The sequence below is a fragment of the Daphnia magna genome, linkage group LG8 (genome assembly GCF_020631705.1).
Source record: "Daphnia magna isolate NIES linkage group LG8, ASM2063170v1.1, whole genome shotgun sequence".
Taxonomy (NCBI): Eukaryota; Metazoa; Arthropoda; class Branchiopoda; order Diplostraca; family Daphniidae; genus Daphnia; species Daphnia magna.
Genome location: NC_059189.1, coordinates 7951965 through 7969840, shown reverse-complemented (window position 1 = coordinate 7969840; position 17876 = coordinate 7951965). Strand labels below are relative to the sequence as shown.

At 43.5% G+C, this 17876-nt stretch overlaps 3 protein-coding genes and 3 pseudogenes across 3 annotated transcripts; 5 read left to right on the top strand and 1 right to left on the bottom strand.

Annotated features, from left to right (window-relative positions):
* Positions 1-882: 882 nt before the first annotated feature.
* Positions 883-4542, top strand: LOC116936775 (uncharacterized protein K02A2.6). Its single transcript, XM_045178416.1, has 3 exons — positions 883-3301; positions 3355-4431; positions 4512-4542. The coding sequence occupies exons 1-3, from the start codon at positions 939-941 to the stop codon at positions 4540-4542; spliced, it is 3471 nt and encodes a 1156-aa protein (XP_045034351.1). The 5' UTR covers positions 883-938.
* A 394-nt stretch (positions 4543-4936) lies between these two features.
* LOC116936776 lies at positions 4937-5936 on the top strand (annotated as a pseudogene).
* Positions 5937-7207: 1271 nt separating this feature from the next.
* Positions 7208-8836, bottom strand: LOC116934948 (centromere protein K). Its single transcript, XM_032942355.2, has 5 exons — positions 8365-8836; positions 8171-8300; positions 7951-8104; positions 7818-7889; positions 7208-7715 (listed from the first exon to the last, which is right to left on the bottom strand). The coding sequence occupies exons 1-5, from the start codon at positions 8600-8602 to the stop codon at positions 7326-7328; spliced, it is 984 nt and encodes a 327-aa protein (XP_032798246.1). The 5' UTR covers positions 8603-8836; the 3' UTR covers positions 7208-7325.
* A 748-nt stretch (positions 8837-9584) lies between these two features.
* LOC116934955 (exostosin-2) lies at positions 9585-13071 on the top strand. Its single transcript, XM_032942356.2, has 6 exons — positions 9585-10839; positions 10930-11314; positions 11410-12000; positions 12070-12164; positions 12316-12576; positions 12657-13071. The coding sequence occupies exons 1-6, from the start codon at positions 10286-10288 to the stop codon at positions 12937-12939; spliced, it is 2169 nt and encodes a 722-aa protein (XP_032798247.2). The 5' UTR covers positions 9585-10285; the 3' UTR covers positions 12940-13071.
* Positions 13072-13537: 466 nt separating this feature from the next.
* Positions 13538-14689, top strand: LOC123475556 (annotated as a pseudogene).
* On the top strand, positions 14598-17595 carry LOC116934952 (annotated as a pseudogene).
* The last annotated feature ends 281 nt before the right edge of the window (positions 17596-17876 follow it).

Sequence of the window (17876 nt, the reverse complement as noted above, 5' to 3'; positions counted from 1 at the left end):
CCCCCCCCTTCCCCCTGAAGCAAACCGTAGTATTTTGTCAGAGCCCCTCCCCCCCTAAAACGTACTACGTAATTTATGAACAGCCCCTAACACTTTAATATTAAAATATTTGATCGGTGGAAGCAGTGTGCTGAGCAGACATGCCGTGATCGAAATCAATTTTTGATCGCGATCAAACTCAAACTCAAAAAACGATCGATCGATCAACTCATTTTAGATGAGTTTGATCGCGATCCGAAACTGAATTTTGCGCACAACATTTCTTACTAGACGCTGTTGTGTATCGATGACATTCACCATGGACGGGAGATGTCGCGATGGTCGTGGCAGCGACGGGTTAGAGAGAGGGATGATAGGTGGGCATTCGGGCTCGCGACTCCCCGCGTTAAGGTTCACCCTTCGTGTCCGCATCTTACCTCGTGTGTAATCTTCGTTGTCTAATTGAGTTGTGCTGTCTTAATAAAGATCTTAACACAGACACAACATGGCGCAGTTGGTTTAACCTTTTTCCCTCTAACTAGTGCTGCGATTCCCAATACCGTGCGTCTCCTGTCGTCGCGTGGTCTGTGATCGCCGCCATTTGGATGCCATCCCCCTTTCGCATCCGACGTCGTAGCGTAGCCATTTCTGCCTCGCTTTTATCGCCGTGCATCTGTGTGGAGATTCCCCCATCCTATTGGTAATTCTTTCGGCGTGTGCGTTCACATAGTGACGCTATTACAATCGAGTGATCGGGTGCGCCGCTACTTTTTTCTCTCGTGCACGTGACTGCCCCCCCCCCAGTGCATCTGACATTGCCGTGTAGCCGTTCTCCTTCATTAATAGTGGCGTGATTGGCCAACGTATTCGAACCATATCGTGGGGCGGTGTACATGAACGATCCCTATTTTTTCAGACACCCTCGTCGTCCACGTTCACCCAGTTTATTCCGCAACAACATGACGTCGGCAGCGGACGCGTTGGCAGCAGCCAACGCAGCAACAGCAGCTATCGTGGCTACCGACGCACGGATCGACGCCATTGAAGTCGGTCAGACGGCCATTGCTACCCAATTGGCCCAACTTTTGGCCATCGTTCAAGCTGGTGGCGCCGGCGGCGGTGCTGGAGGTGGTGGCGCTGGCGGAGGCGGTGGCGCTGGCGGAGGCGGTAGCGCTAGTGGAGGCGGTGGCGCCGGTGGCGGCGGAGGTGGACCTTTGCTGCCCCCATTACCCCCCCAAAGACGGCGACTGGATCCATCCGGAGTTGACAAACTTCACAGCGATATATCTATTCCGCTTTTGAAATCATGGAGGAATCGGTGGAATGATTTTGTGGAACTAAGTCAGCTGGCTAGTTACCCTATCACGGAACAGATGGCAGCATTCCGAATGTCACTGGATCCCACAATGCAACAAGTGGTGGAGGTTGGACTAAACATCACTCCGGCGACTATAACCACTCCCGACCAAGTGCTCGACCGCATCGCGGATTATATTCGTGCTAAGCGGAATGTTGCACTGGACCGCGTGGCGTTCGAAGAGCGGAAGCAGGGACCGTCAGAATCATTCGACGACTTCTTCATCGGGTTGCGTCGGCTGGCGGACACAGCAGACTTGTGCGGAACATGCACAGAAACGAGATTGGTAACGCGCATCATTGCTGGAACCCGGGACACGGAAACGAAAAAGAAACTGCTGGCTCTTAGTCCGTTCCCAACCTTACAAGCCACGGTCAACATTTGTCGGAGCGAAGAATCGGCTCGGGCAAATGAGCGCATTCTCAGTGGGCAATCCGGAGTGGCAGCCATTTTGACGAAACAAGGTCAATCAGACCGTCGCCCATACAAAAATGAGTGCGGATCATGCGGCCGGGCATCTCATGCTCCAGGAGAAAGCTGTCCTGCGGTCGGAAAGTCGTGCCATCTATGTGGAAGACCGGACCACTTCTCCCCGAAATGTCCCAACCGGAATAAGGAAAAAACCGGCACGAGCGGTGGCGCTAGTGGTGGTGCCAAATCTAAGATGGCGCATATCATCATTGGAAACATCCAGGCCAACCAAAAACGCCGGGGGTCTCCTACTATCTCCCTGGAAATACTGGAAGAAGACGGCGCAGTAGAAGCACTGCTTACTAATGCAATTCCGGATCCTGGCGCTGAAGTCAGTGTGTGCGGAAAGGACGTCATGGAGGCCATCGCGATATCCGAAAGTCAGTTGGCAGCTTCATCGTTCGACTTGGTTATGGCAGACCGCTCGTCGCCACTGTTGTCTATTGGGCAGCGGGATTTGACAGTTCGGTACAGTGATCAAAGCGCTCGCATCACGGTCGTGTTTTGCCCTGAGATTAGTGGAATGCTGCTATGCCGAGTAGACTGTATCAGTCTGAACATTCTACATCAGGATTATCCTAAACCATTGGTGCCGATAAATTCTTTAAGGGCGACGAACGCTCCACTACATCCGGGCGACGCGGTAGCCCCATCTAGCGGTCCCTTTCTCCGTGGCGTTTACATTCCGGTGGAGCCTAGTGCGGAACAGATTTCTGTCGTCGAATCGGCCATCATGGCAGAATTTGATGTAGTGTTCGACCAAGACGACGAGTTACGTCAGATGGTTGGCCCAGACATGGAGATACAAATACGCGATGATGCTGTCCCCTTCTACGTCAATGGCGCGCGCCCGATTGCGTTCGGCGACCGCGTCGAAGTCAAGAATAAGTTGGACGAACTGGTCAAGAAGAAAGTGATTGTGCCTGTCAGTGAGCCGTCGGAGTGGGCCGCACCGTTGGTAGTGATCCGCGGTCCAGGCGGTAAGCTTCGGATCTGTGTCGACCACACGCGCTTAAATAAATTCGTCAAACGGCCTACACACCCGACTCGCACGCCACGGGACGCAGTGGCCGAAATCGACAGTGAATGTCGCTTCTTCACTAGGTTCGACGCTGTGAACGGTTACTACCAAATCCCCCTTCATCCATCCAGCCAGCACCTCACGAGGTTTATGACTCCATGGGGACGGTATAAATTCTTACGCGCATCCATGGGCCTATGCAGCTCCGGCGATGAGTACAACCGGCGGGCGGATGCGGCATTTGCAGCCATGACCAACACCATAAGAGTAGTGGACGATTTGCTGCGCTTTGATCGCTCGTTTCCAGCACATGTCGCCGGCGTCTGCGCGATCTTACAAGCCGCCCGTGTAGCTGGGATTACGTTTAGTAAGGAAAAATTTCGATTCGCCAAACCCCGAATTTCTTGGGTCGGCTACGACATTCAACACGGCGGTATCACGATCGAGGAAGGAAAATTGAAGGCACTATCACGGTTCCCCCGCCCAACCAACATCTCGGAACTCCGATCATTTATGGGCTTGGTAGAACAGTTGGATTCTCAACAGAAGTAGCTGCCGCAAAAGCCCCTCTCCGCCCTCTGCTCAGCACTCGCAACCCATATGTCTGGACGGCAGACCACGACCAGGCCTTCGAAGCAGTGAAGCTAGCCCTCGTCTCTCCTCCAGTGCTCGTTCACTTCGACCCGGAACGAGAACCTACAATACAGGTCGACGCATCGCGGAAAAACGGCATGGGATACGCCCTACTACAGCGCCACGGCGACTCATGGCGGTTGGTGGATGCCAACTCACGCTGGTGTACGGACACCGAATCCCGATATGCCATTGTGGAACTGGAGTTGGCCACCGTAGAATGGGCTATCCGGAAGTGCCGCCTGTACCTGTCGGGCCTACCTAACTTCACGTTGATGGTCGACCATCAAGCGCTGGTGGCGATCCTAGACAAACATACCCTCGACGCAATCGACAATCCAAAAATCCAGCGACTTAAGGAGCGCTTGTCCCCATATTCTTTCACCACCGTGTGGCGCAGGGGCAAAGACCACGCAATACCGGACGCACTTTCACGAGCACCCGTGAACGACCCGGCAGTGGACGATGAATGCGTTGGGACGGAACTGGCATTCTCCGTGCGTCACGTAGTTATCCAGAGCGTCAACGCGATTATCGAACCGGAAGACGACGCAGTTTCACCGAGTCATCTGCCGGATAACCTTCTCGACGAGTTACGCACGGGAGCAGCAGCCGATCCTCAGTACCTTGACCTCATCGCTGCAGTTGAATCCGGATTTCCTACGAATCGTGCGCTCACTCCGACCCACATCCGTCAATTCTGGTCAATTCGAGATCAGCTGTCCACAGATGGCGGTCTTGTTCTGTACGGCTCGCGCATCGTTATCCCTCTCGCATCACGCCGTAAAATCCTCACGAAATTGCACGCGGCTCATCAGGGGATCGTGAGGACAAAACGGCGCGCACAACAGACCGTATACTGGCCGGGAATCACCAATGACGTCACGATGTTGGTGGAGCGCTGCGCCACCTGCCAGGAACGCTTGGCGAGCCAGGGCCAGGAACCGCTGTTGGCTGATCCTATGCCAACGTATGTTTTTGAAGACGTCTCCGTGGACTTGTTCCAACATGGGTCTCTACATGTCTTGGTTTACGCTGACCGTCTGTCAGGGTGGCCGGTAGTGCATCAGTGGAAGCATGACCCGACGGCCCGGGAGGTGATGCAGGCCGTCATCAGCAACTTCGTGGAATTGGGTGTTCCGATGCGCCTTCGTTCGGATAACGGCCCGCAATTTGATGCCGGAATCTTTCAGGCGGCTCTTCAACGCTGGGGGGTAGCGTGGGGCAATTCCACCCCGCACTATCCCCAAAGTAACGGGCATGCAGAGGCTGCGGTGAAAGCGGTGAAGGAGTTGGTGCTGAAGCTGGCCCCGTCCGGAGATTTATCATCGGAGGAGTTCCTCGCCGGATTGCTGGAATTCCGGAATACTCCGCACGAGACGGGACTGTCGCCGGCTCAAATCGTCTTTGGCCATCAGCTCCGCTCTATCGTGCCAGCTCACCGCTCATCCTACGCCAGCCAATGGAAAGAGGTTATGGCGGCGCGAGAACGACAGGCTGAAGCGAACGCGGCCACGAAATTCCGTTTTGACTCCCGAACCCGTCCACTCTGCCCCCTCCGCGCCGGTACGTGTTCAGGACAACAAGACAAAATTATGGAGCCACATTGGGGTGATCGTCGCGGTTGGCCGATACCGGTCATATCGCGTCAAATTCGCTAGTGGCAGTGTGCTTTGGCGCAACAGGCGATTCCTCCGTCTCATGGTACCTTCAACGGCCGAGGAAGAGGGCGGCGCAGAACCGGAGTCAACGGAGACGAGCGATCAAAGCGCAGCGGCGACCATGGACCGCCCGGAAGATGGGCGGCAGCCGGCAGCAGCCATCCCACCAGCTCCCCGCAGAAGCGCCCGTCAACGCAAGCCCCGGGTTATGTTTTCAGTCTAACGTCCCACGTTTAATCATTGAGATGTTTCATTCCACGTCCTTCATGTCTAAAGCAATCCATGTCAATGTCAATTCATGTTTAATCATCGATTTGTTTCATTCCATGTCTTTCATGTCTAATGCCATTCATGTCAGTGTCAATTCATGTTTAGTCATCGATTTGTTTCATTCCGTGTCCTCCATGTCCCTCATGTTCAACGCGCCAACCGTCGTGGATTATGATGTACCTAATGTGCCCCAAATCAGTTCCTTATTTGTGTACGCGCCCACCATACCACACCCTCATTATCTAGATATTGAAGCCGCCGCCCGTACGCCGACAGCCGTCGACAGCGTACGTCGGCTCGGGAGGAGTTGTTGTGTATCGATGACATTCACCATGGACGGGAGATGTCGCGATGGTCGTGGCAGCGACGGGTTAGAGAGAGGGATGATAGGTGGGCATTCGGGCTCGCGACTCCCCGCGTTAAGGTTCACCCTTCGTGTCCGCCTCTTACCTCGTGTGTAATCTTCGTTGTCTAATTGAGTTGTGCTGTCTTAATAAAGATCTTAACACAGACACAACAGACGCCATCTACTGATAATACATAGAATTATGTTTCAAAAATTTTACTCCTTAAGTCATCAGTCAAACTGTCACAGGCTTTTCAAACTTTTAATAATAATTTTATCATTTATCATTTATTCGTTTATCTTTCATCAATATTAGGGCCACTGGGTGTCCGCCTTTGAGATTTTGTTGGGCATACGTCAATGGCTGAACGGTGAAGTGGCGCGCTATTGCGCAATTATTCCATAAAAAAAACAGCAATGGGATAGCCTAGTTTGAAACCAAGTACCGGTTAGGTTGATCAATAATAAAATAATAATATAAAAATAATAAAAGGCCCGCGATGGCTAAAATAAGTAAAATAGTTGTAGTGCCAAAACGCTACGGCGGGTTAGGTTAGGTTAGGATCGCACATTTCCATCGTTGCCTTTGCCACTAGATGGCACCACACGAAAGACTGATTGTACAAGCAGTTTTTACGGCTGACTTCCTTGTTCTTAAAATGCTAATAAAAGAAATGACAAACGACAGCCGCCCTCGCCATTTCTAAACAAACACAAATAAAAAATAAAAAATAAACTAACCAACCTTTCATCACGAAGAATACCTTAAACAATACAGTTTTACATGAAGAATCAAACTGTAGGAATATTTTTCCCAAAAAACGTAAACTCGCGACACAGGAGGGTCCCAAAATTCACCAACCAATCAAAGCCCGACTTATAAAACCGAAATTTGAATTTTGATCAAACAAAAAAATATATAAAATTAACAAAGGAACCTACAGATTTGGAAACAAGCCTAGGGCACGTAGTTTTAGACGGCGAATAACATTTTAAAAAATTAAAACGAAAAAGTTCCCGTCTCTGCACGAAAAAATTCTGCCCAATTCGCAGCCAATCGCCACCCGGCTGGAACCCCTGGGGAAACAATAAACAGTTTGGGACCCATAATAACCACGGCATAGCCTTCTAGCTTTACCGATGTAAATCTCTCATGGATGTTTAATGTAAAATTTAAATTTAGCTATAAGGATTTAAAATGTTTGTTTTACTGACCGCTAGATAGGGTATTTCAAAAATAAATGGAAAAATTGATCGACAAGATGAGTTTGAGCGAACTCAAAGTTTCAAAGTGGAATTGATCGCGCGTTCAATTCATTTCAAAATGAGTTTGAGTTCGATCAAACTCAAAGAAATGATCGAACGGCAAGTCTGGTTCTCACCTCATTTAACCAAAATGAATCAAAATATTTTAGTTGGTTATTATATCATTTAAATTTTTCTAAGAGTAATTGCGTAAAGTATTAATATTCACTTAACAGATTTGTATTACTGAATTAACGACAGAATTTTGTTTTAGTAAGAACAGTAGAAAATCTTAACATGATTCCTATTCTTATGAGCTTTTGTGCTTCTTTTCTTGCACTGTTATAGGTCATCCTCCCATTCTTCTTCTTCCAGCACACTTTCTTCACTTTTCTTCAAAGCTTTATCACTTTTTTGTTCACTTACTGTTACAACCAATCTTTCTCTGCCTGTATTTCCTTCAGAAGCCTTTTTACCTTTGCTTATGTTTTTCTTCAAAACTTTTTTAGCCTTCATTTTTGCCTCTACTCTTTCTCTGACGGCCTCCATTTTCTCCGGATCAAATCCTAACTGACCGTTTGAAAAGTCAACAAGTCTTATTTTGCTTTTGTCAACCCGATGGTACTCAATGATCCCGTTTGTTTCCAATATCTCCAAGTAATACGGCCAAACAGAGTCTTTTACTCTAATGTATGTACTTCGTCGGCTTTGTCTAAGGGGCTTCATTAGATGCTGAAAGAAAAGAACATAAATATAAATATTATATGGTTGCCACAAGAATTACAACCATTGGGTGCAATATTGACTGATTGCACCCATGTATATATGGCTTGCCTGCAGAAGTTCGTACATTGAAGTATACCCAGGAATTTGTGGAGCTCCAAAATATTTGTCAAATAATTCAGCCTATTCAACATAATGCAAATGACATATCACCCTTAATTTTAAAAATATTGTTTTAACATACCATAGCCATTCGCATTTCAGAACAGGTATTTTCAAGGTCATTTGTTTTAGCTTTTAATGCTTTAAGTTCAGCTAATTCCAATTCCTCAATAGATTTCATTTTTTTCAAAAAAGCATTTAGAATCATTGTAAGCTCATTTAAGATTTTTGTCTTCCTGGAAGTAATACAGGAAAAAAAATAATAAACATAACCACACATTGATTTAAAGATAATAGATTACCTTTCACATTCCTTTTTGATTGAAGCCTGTCGTAGCTTTTCTTCCACCAAAAGCTGTTGCATTTCCGTTTTAGAACGTGATTGTGATGCCCGTGCCAAGCTTAGTATAAGTGACTTGTTGCTTAGGATTTCTATAGAACAATGTGAACAACTGAAATAGGTCAAGACATTACACTATTTTGCTTTGTATTATACCCTTTTGATGGCAATCTGTGGGTCTAGCTTCTCCTAGAAGAAAAGCTAGATCGCATTTTCTGGCTTCCAATGCAGCAACCTTATCCGCGGTTCGCATTTGTTTTCGTGTGGCCGCAGGACGAGGGTTTACTGTCTGACTAATCTCTTCCTGTAACTCATTCAGGTGTAAATCGTTCTCAGCAATAATCTCTTCTAGAGCGGAGCAAGCTTCCTGAAGACGGATATTTCCCTCCTCCATTAGGTAGGATAGAGCAGTGTCCACTATAATTCAGTTGTGTCAAAAGCTTTTCAACTTGGCTCAACGATGTTTTATCTATCTAGTGTTGTAAAAGTAAAAGCGTCTGAAACAATTCCCGCCAAAAAGTACTGGCACAGACTACGAAGTAGAACAACTTGATATCAGCCAACGCGTCGTACCGTTAGGACGAATGTTACCACCACTTCGTCGTACCTAAGTCATAGCATAGACAACGAAGTGGAAGACCGCTAACGCCTATATCCCCCTGTAGCGATGCGCGTGACATGCCGCATGGTAGCGCTGAGTCCGCTAAGATAATAATTTTGGGTTTCCCTACTGATCCAATGCTTCACACACCGTAATTTTTAATTAAATCATGCACGGTATCACTTTGGTATGCACATGTAAATTAAGCAAAAAAATTCAGCATATCGTGTAAATTATTTCATATTTTTAGTGGTTGGGTAACCTACGTTCATAAAATGTTTTATTTTTCCCCATTTCCCGAGACAAATTTTTTTTTTTTTCGAATTTTCGAGATAAGGAAAATCCATTGGCGTAGTCGGACAATTTAAATAGATTTATTGTTTGAGGTATTAGATTGCTAACATTTGAATCACCCATGATTACATATTTTCTTGACACTAGAAACGCAAAAAATACTAAACAGCATCCCTAGCCTTTTACTTGAATTAATTTTCATGGATAAACTAGGGATGATTAATTATTTAAAATAACTGGAGAAGACGCAGAATGTCTTAAAGTGTAGTATTCTAGAACATTTCCTGAATTGGAAAAGTATTACTAGGGTAAATAAATCAAAAACCCCCTTTTTTCCTATCTCCCCCTGCAATCGAAATCCCCCTGGATTTTTTTAAATTTTGCAACGCAGCATCCGAAACTGGTCTACGGCCAAAGTCGACGCAGTGAACGAACCATCCCCTCTATGAATCTGGTATATTGCTGTCAAACTAGTACACTTTTCATTTCAAAAACTTTATTTCCTTTTGTTTTATCTTTATTCATCTGTTTATGTAACTATAACAAGTGTTAAAAGTTTTTTGGGGGTGTTTTTCAACGGGTCTATAATAGCGAGCGCCAGATGGTGTCGTCGTAACCCTTATTTTTTTGTCTGATTTGCTCTTAGCCTCTTACTAGGGAACGCTTATCCGCCATAGAGGTTTTTCCATTTGGTTCGTGTAAGTAGAGGGAAAAGTCGGTGCGGCTAGTCGACTAGTGCGCACCATGGCGGGGGATAGCCGAAACTTGCTGCAGACTTTGCTTGATCCAACCAATAGACACAGTTGGGTCTATTGGTGCACACTAGTCGACTAGCCGCACCGACTTTTCCCTCTACTTACACGAACCAAATGGAAAAACCTCTATAGGAGGTATTTGAGTTTACAGGCCTTAAGCGTTAAGTAGGCCTTGTTTTGACCGACAATCTAAACGGATCTGTTTCCGTGGACAGATGAAGACTGTGTTGAGATTTCTGGGGGGCAATAGATTTTACGTTTGTGTGTTATGATAGTTGTAATACAAAACAATAATAGTTTAATATTCGGCGATGATTGTTCTAAGTTTGTAGTTTTACACAGTTTTATTGCCTTATTTAGTTGGTACATTTTCTATCCACTTTAACGGAATCGTTTTAATCTGTTTTGTTAGTGTCGAAAACCCAAAATGAAAGAAAAATATCCACAATCATCTACTGTTTTTGCTAGCAATACCTCGCCATTTCAAAGTCGGCATTCAGTAAAACTAAATTTTCGGAACTTTTTCTTAGGTTTAGCTTATATTTTGCTGTTCACTTTTCTAGTATTATCAATTTTTTTGTGGGTTTCCCATCCACAAAAGAACAAAGCACCTTCTATTTTACTGGATAGAGCTTCCCTAGAGCATTTAACAGAATATATCGTTCATAGTGATTTATCATTTCCATCCCAGAAGAATTGCACATATTATACATGTTTTGATGTTTATAAATGTAGCCACATCCACAGCGGAAGAATAGGAGTGTATGTGTATCCATTAGTGGAATATGTTGACAAAGATAAAGTACCTTTAACCAAAAAAATTACATTAGAGTTTCATAATATGTTGAAAGCTGTAACCAATAGTGTGTATTTTACTCCTGATCCTGATGAAGCATGTTTATTTATTCCTACCATCGATTTACTAAATCAAAACCGTATTCACCCTAAAGATGTTGGGAAAGCCTTGGCTTCATTACCATAGTAAGAAGCTAGATTACATTCTAAAATGTATTTTATCAAATAACCACAAATTGTTTTTTCTTGTTTGTTTTTGTTGTTCAAAAATATTAGTTGGAATGAAGGACGGAACCACCTGATATTTAATATACTTCCTGGATCCATGCCAGAGTATCATCCATTTTTGGAGGTTGATATAGGATATGCAATGGCAACTAGTGGTGGATTCTCATCTTTGACATATCGCTCTGGATTTGATGTCTCTATCCCAGTGTTCAGTCCACTAGCAGCTGACCTAAAAGGCCAAAACACTGGAGATCGGAGGTGGCTAGTCATTTCATCGCAACCCAATATTCATGAAGATTTTCGTGAAATTATTTCCGAAATGGCCTCTGAGCACCCTAGATTTCTCGTGTTAAACGGTTGCACATCTAATCCCCTGGACATCAAGATTCGCTGTCGCGACAAAGAGATGTATCGTTTCCCAGAGATATTACTGGTATACTGTTATGAAAAGTTTTCAGAAGCATTTGTTTCATAAGAAAAACTTGAGTCTAGGTTTACATGTTAACACCATCTACATTTTTATATTAGAATGGTACTTTTTGTTTAATGGTTCGTGGTGTTCGACTGGGGCAACCTACGTTGATGGAATCTCTAGCTGCCGGTTGCATCCCAGTGATTGTCTCGGATTCGTACGTGCTTCCTTATGTGGAGGTGATTGATTGGAAAAGAGCTGTTCTGCAGTTGTACCAGGGTGATCTTAGCAAAGTAATGGATGTGCTGAGTTGCGTGTCATCCGACCGCATCAGCGAAATGCGTCGAATGGGAAACTGGATTTACACCCGATACTTCTCTTCTATTGAACGAATAACTCTTACAACGCTGCGCATTGTTAACGATCGCGTTTTCCCGCATGCAGGCCGTTCTTATTCTGACTGGAACGATCCTCCTCCTGATCGTCGCCCGTTGACGTCCAACACATTTGCCCTGCCAATCGGACCACCGCGCTCGCAAGGGTTTACGGCAGTGGTACTTACTTACGATCGGTTGGAAAGCCTATTCCATGTTTTGGAACGAATTTCAACAGCACCCAGTCTTGCGAAAATTGTAATTGTTTGGAATAATCAGCTTAAAGATCCTCCTTCCATCTTGTCTTGGCCACGTCTTCCCAAACCACTTCAGGTATAAGTCTGTTGAATGGTAAATGGGTTCAGTTCTACTCACATTTTATTAAACTTTTATTCTGACTAGATTGTGCGTACCAAACGCAATCAACTGAGCAATCGTTTTTATCCCTTTCCGGAAATTGAGACGGAGGCTATATTGGCAATGGATGACGATATCATGTAAGGCTAACTGAAAACGAAATGCATTTTAATCTCGAGTTTCTAATTTATGAGTTCGAGTTTTCTCCAGACATACTAGATATTTTTTGATAATTATAAATTATCAAAATTATTTTTTAACTTTTTTTTTTTATCTGTATATTAAATATAGTATGCTAACTACTGACGAGCTAGAATTCGGTTTCGAAGTCTGGCGTCAGTTCCCTGATCGTATCGTTGGCTTCCCATCCCGTACTCATGTGTGGGATGGACGAAGCCATGGCTGGAAGTATGAATCAGAATGGACTAACAACGTCTCGATGGTACTAACGGGTGCCGCGTTCTATCACCGCGTTTACAACTATTACTATAGCAGTGCTATGCCTGGTGATATCAAAAACTGGGTTGACGATCATATGAATTGTGAAGATATGTAAGAACAAAGCTTTTTTCATATTAGTAATAATGGATGGTTGTGTTGTTATATATGTCTTGCTAATTTCTGCATTCTAGAGCGATGAATTTTCTTGTTGCCAATTTAACCGGAAAAGCGCCCATCAAAGTAGCACCTCGCAAAAAATTCAAGTGTCCAGAGTGCGTCAACGCCGATCTTTTTTCCGTCGATTTATCCGACATGGCTGCCCATATGACCGAACGATCGGAATGCATTAACCGATTCGCCCGTATCTACGGTCGCCTACCACTTCGTAGCGTTGAATTTCGAGCTGATCCTGTTCTTTTCAAAGATAATTTGCCCGATGCGTTCAAAAAATTCAAAGATATTGGAAGCCTGTAAAAGAATAGAATATTACTATTTTGGCATAACTTTTCGAACTTCCTAGCGTTCTTGTAATGTGCCATGTATTAATTATTTTTTTTTTCATGATTTTTGCCTTTTTTAAATACATGTCGCATTTCGACTTTGTTATGAAAGTCTTTCGTTCATGGGGAAAAAAGCCATATAAGCAAAAATATTTTCCTTTTTTTCTTCGAGTGAACCGGTAATGTATATGGGGATCAAATATGCTATTTGATGGTGTTACACTTTGTCAAGCCGAATAATAAGGTTTAGGCTCTCGAGTGACAGCTCCAACAATAATTGCACCAACAAACACACAAATATGAGTCACGAACAAGGGGGGGGGGGTCAACTCCAAAAAGAAAAAAAAAATTGAACCCAAAAACGTAAAGGTAAAGCGATAAAAGAAATGTGTTGGCGCGAAATGACAAAACATGAGATGGGAAAGAAAAAAAGCAGAAAAAAGAAAAAAGAACAAGAAACAATTTTTTTTGTCTCTTTCCGCCGACAAAAAAAGAAAAAACAAATTATTTTGGTTAAAAAGCAATTTATTTAGGGGGCGGATAATAGTTTTAACCATGCTTGAGGGAATTCGATGCACGCGACACCTAAAACTATTCTTTGTAGTTTTCATTAGTCACATCGCTACTTGCGTGTTTGAATGGTTATAATCGAATAATCGTTATAATCGTCGAAAGTGACATCACAGTGTGTTTTTCAGCTGTTAAAAAGCTTTGATGTAATTTTAGCTCCTCAGCTGATTGCCCTGCTAAAAGAAGTCGATGTGAGTAGTCTAAGAACTCTCAGTAAACTCGATTCTCGAGAAAATATAGATAGTCTCGAAGATGCCATTTGGGAATGTATTAGTGATCCCATGCGTTTTAAAACTGACGAAGAAAAGTTAGTTTTGTTAGGTGAGAAATTTGCGAGTGATCCATTAAGATTTAAGTTCTCTTTTGGGGAGAAAATTGCGCTTCAGGAAGCCGTCACGATGTCAAAACGCATTTTAGAAGAGTACTCAAAACAGTAAACCTTTTCTCGTACGATGGAAAAGCAGAAGTGCTCAGTCCATCAGGATGCTTCAATTCAAAAGAAACCTCGTCTTGAGGATGTGCTGTTGAACGTTGGCGTTGGCCCATCTACGGCTACTGCAGAAGAATTGGCCACAACGGTTGCTGAAGCAGCCAAAGCACCACTCACCAGGAAAGGGAAAACCATTCACGAATACGTCATGAAGTGGTTCAAAAACAAAAAGCAACTTTGTGAGAAACAAATTGCCTATCTTCCAGCTGACTGTGAAATAAATCCTGAAAGTAGTTCAATAAAGTGTTTGAAGTGCAATTCAATAATTAAGACTGATGTAGATGAAAAGGGTTGCTGGAAGATAAGTCGCTTCGTAAATCATCATCTTCCACGGTTCCACAAAATAACTCCCGAGCCGCACGGAACAATCTTACACCAACCTGTCATGGATCCAACACGTGAACTCAACATAACACCATCAACAAGCACCGATAACGAGGAAAACACTATCAACTTGATAAATAAAAATTTTTAAAGGCCGGGAACGACATTAGAGCTCTCATTCCCGGCTTTTCAACGTTGCTCAAGTGGATGTATGAATAATGTGTGTTGAATCACAACAATTGATTTGAATTGAACAACAACGTATTCCACCGATCCGCATTCTTTCTTTTTGCACGGACAACAAGTTCACAGCGGAGGACGTTAAGGCTCGCATGCATACCATTATAACCGCATTAGCAGCTGAAGGTATTCTTGCTCTAGTTTGCTCCGCAGACGGAGATGCCCGCGAAATGAAGTTTATGCGTGAAACGGTAGAGCTAGGTCTCCCAGTTCCAAAAAGTATGCTATCATCTGTTACTTTATATATGCTTAAAATTGTCTTCTAATTGTTTCATTTTTTAAATTCATTTGTAAAGGTCTTCCTGTAGGACAAGGAATGCTCTATTCTCTTAAGCAGACATATTTCTATTTTGCTGCTATTAGGATTGAATGTTGCATACCAGTTTAGGATCCCTTTCATCTAGGTATTAATTAATCAACTGGTTTGGTAGTAAAAAGTAATAATAATGAATGTCAATCGTTTCAGTGGCGAAAGAGCGAATGAGATTATTAAGATCAGAAAAGTTTTAGGGATTGGCAATGACATTGTTTCTCCAGTCCACTTACAAACCCTTATGAATCAATATGATAAAAGTCGACATCTTCTAAAACCTGAAGATCTCAACGCGCACGATAAGATGAACTATGGATCGGCAGAAAGGTTATGTCAGCCCCATGTTTCCCAACTGTTCGAACATGTTGAAGGTAGTAGCTATGAAGAAGAATTCTTTAAGAATAAGTTGTAACCTAAGTAAATTTTTTTCGAATTAAAATAGGTTCGGAAGCGACACAGTTTTATCTAAGGTTGATGTATTATTCAGCTTCAAGTTACTTGGATAAAAATTTGTCGCCACTGGAGCGAGTATATCGAATGTGGTACGTGGTGTTCAGTCTACGACTTTGGTGCTATTGGATCACCTGTGATAAAGCTCACACATTAGCAGCCAATTTTGTGACACTAAACGTTTATCTTTGTGTCGAGTTTAACGCCCACGCTTTTGTACTTATGATACTATCATTAAAAAAACAAGCCGGAAGCTTTCAAACCATGGCTGTGTACCAGCCAGCCATGTGAAAGCTACTTCCGAGGTGGCCGCTCTTGCACAGCGAACTGCTCAACAATGGTTAACTTCACCGCTCGCGAGTTTTTCAAATCTCGATGCCGCAAAATTGATGCAACTATTCGCCTAACAGCAGATGGAGTGAATGATGGCCTGTCCTACCCTCATTTCGAGCGCCCTTTTGACCAGCCCCCAAACCAATGCTCGTGGAATATGCCGTCAATGGAAGAGATTGACTATAAAATCTGCGTTGCTCTCGAAGATGCCAAAAAGACTTGAAAAAACTAGGTTGGTAGCGGTTGGTAGCAGTATAATTCGATCTCAACCAACCAGCAATTCCGTCTTAAACTGTTTTCCTGTAATGAATAGGTTTGCGAGTATCTGGCAAGGACAAGTATTGCTTCAATAAGCAGCTAGCTGAGCAATTCTTTAGAATAAACAAAATTAGAAAAAAAGGGAAATTCGACCTCGCCGACCGATTGTGAAACTCTTGACGAGAGCGATGACTCGCATTATCACCAAGCCGAAGACGATTTGAGCCGAGAGTACAAGCAAGATGACTGGGAAGAAATAGACACGGAGGAGTTCGACACACTTGAGGCTGTCATGAATGGCACATTCCGTGATGTTTCGAAGACGCACCCCATTCATGACAACATTATAAACACAGCCTTTGCTATCCTCGTCCGACCTGATGGACAGACCCAAATTGTTTCCAAACAGACAGTCTGTTGGTTTTTAGAGGGCGTTATGTGGAAAAACAGCCGCGACCGTAAGTGGAGATTTAAAGGTTGCCCACCTGTTTTTTTTAAAGGAAAATGATTAGAAAAGTTGAAAAGACGCCTCTCACAACTGGCCATTGGACAGTTTTTGACACAACAGGTGGCAAAGATTATCTCCTCGGACAAGCCCTTGCCTTAGTTGAGATTGATGGTAAAAATAATCATTATGTTAACGAGTGGAAGGTGGGTGACAAAAAAGAAATCCGTGCTCTGTGTCAATGGTACAATATGAAGAGAGAAAACGGGATCCTGACGGGTAAGTTGACGAGAACATTTATGTTCAGTAACGGCTATTATTCCTGCAAATACTATACATGTACTTGTCCCATCCCTCAATTTGTTCGACCTGCGGATGAACAGTGTTTAGTGTTTGACGCAGAAGTCGTGAGTCAATTGTCGCGCTTTTGTAAATTTAAAGAATAAATATGTATTTGTATTCTATTTTGGTAGAAAAGGTAAAACACAAAAAAAAAACAGGGGAAAAAAAATTACCTTCGCATAAAGAAAAAAAGCTTTGTCTTGGTTGGACTTATTTTGAATTAGACCAATAGGGCGGAAAAACTGGACAAAAACAACAAAAAACCCTCACCTTAAATAAAATGTTTTTTGGAGTTGACCCCCGTCGGTCACGAAGAACGATTTATTCTAGGGGACTAGACACACATAAGGGGGGAATGTCTACAATTCACGAAGAGTGGCTGCGTAGCGTTAGGAACGTATTCCTAGTAGGAATACGCCCAGTAGGAATTTCCTACAGTTAACACTGTGCACAAGAAAAATTCTACTAGTAAAATATGTAATTTAAAATTATGCTCGGTAATAAATTTTGGCAGAAGAACAATGTTCCAGAAGTAAAAATGTTCACAACTCAGCTGCACTTTCAGTCTAAAATTCAACGTGGTCAAAAGCAATCACGAGTTGAAAACGAATGGTGACACCTGCATTGAATAGAAATGATAAAAAAGAGGAAAGTAAAAATTACACCTTCGAACCGATTAACGATCCAAAAGAATTTACCCAGCAACCGGCGGATAATCTTTCAGCTGTACATGATCGTGCGGCATTATCCAGCAGGTTCTAATCCTTTTTTTCCAGCTAATATGTGAATTGATTATATTTTAACATTAAACATTTATAGGGTTGATTCGGATAATGAAGAGATGAATAAAGAGTTGAACGGATGAGGATGAAGAAGAGATGAAAGAGGAAAATTAAGGAAATTACGAAGAGGATCAGTGGGTGGATCAGGACTGGCCAAAGAGGAAGAAAAAGATGGTGAAAGTAAAGTTAATCAAATCTAAGTTTACTGTTGGTTGCCGAGCTCCAGCTAAAATATTTGCAACATTAACATTATTTGTGCGAACAGCTCAGTGAGTGTGGAATGGTAAGTGGCACATTGGACACCCTTTTCTCCTCGACGCTTTAATGATTTGAACACATTGCAAACAAATAATATGAACACAAT